This window comes from Penaeus monodon, chromosome 21, assembly GCF_015228065.2.
Source record: "Penaeus monodon isolate SGIC_2016 chromosome 21, NSTDA_Pmon_1, whole genome shotgun sequence".
Taxonomy (NCBI): Eukaryota; Metazoa; Arthropoda; class Malacostraca; order Decapoda; family Penaeidae; genus Penaeus; species Penaeus monodon.
In genome coordinates, this window is record NC_051406.1 from 40,496,060 (window position 1) to 40,496,289 (window position 230).

At 63.0% G+C, this 230-nt stretch overlaps 1 protein-coding gene across 1 annotated transcript in view; it reads left to right on the forward strand.

Moving 5' to 3' along the window:
* LOC119586489 (leishmanolysin-like peptidase) overlaps window positions 1-230 on the forward strand; it is a gene marked incomplete at its 5' end in the record, with an annotated part of 14,738 nt that overhangs the window by 6,358 nt on the left and 8,150 nt on the right. Inside the window, 1 exon segment of the mRNA XM_037935227.1 lies at window positions 13-191. Coding sequence (XP_037791155.1) covers window positions 13-191 — 179 coding nt within the window.

Genomic DNA, 230 nt, shown 5'->3' on the forward strand with positions numbered 1-230 from the left:
CTCACCCACCAGGCGTGTCGTGTGTGCAACACCTTCGGCCAGAACTGCCACGAGGTGACGGAGGAGGCGGGCGAGGGGATCCCGGGGGCGGACTTCGTGTTTTACATCTCCGCCCTCGACACTGAGCGCTGCAAGAGGGGCTACACCGTGGCCTATGCGGCTCACTGCCAGCAGGAGGCGGCGCTGGATAGGTGAGGCGGCGTGATGAGAGAGACAGTCGTTTTTATAAG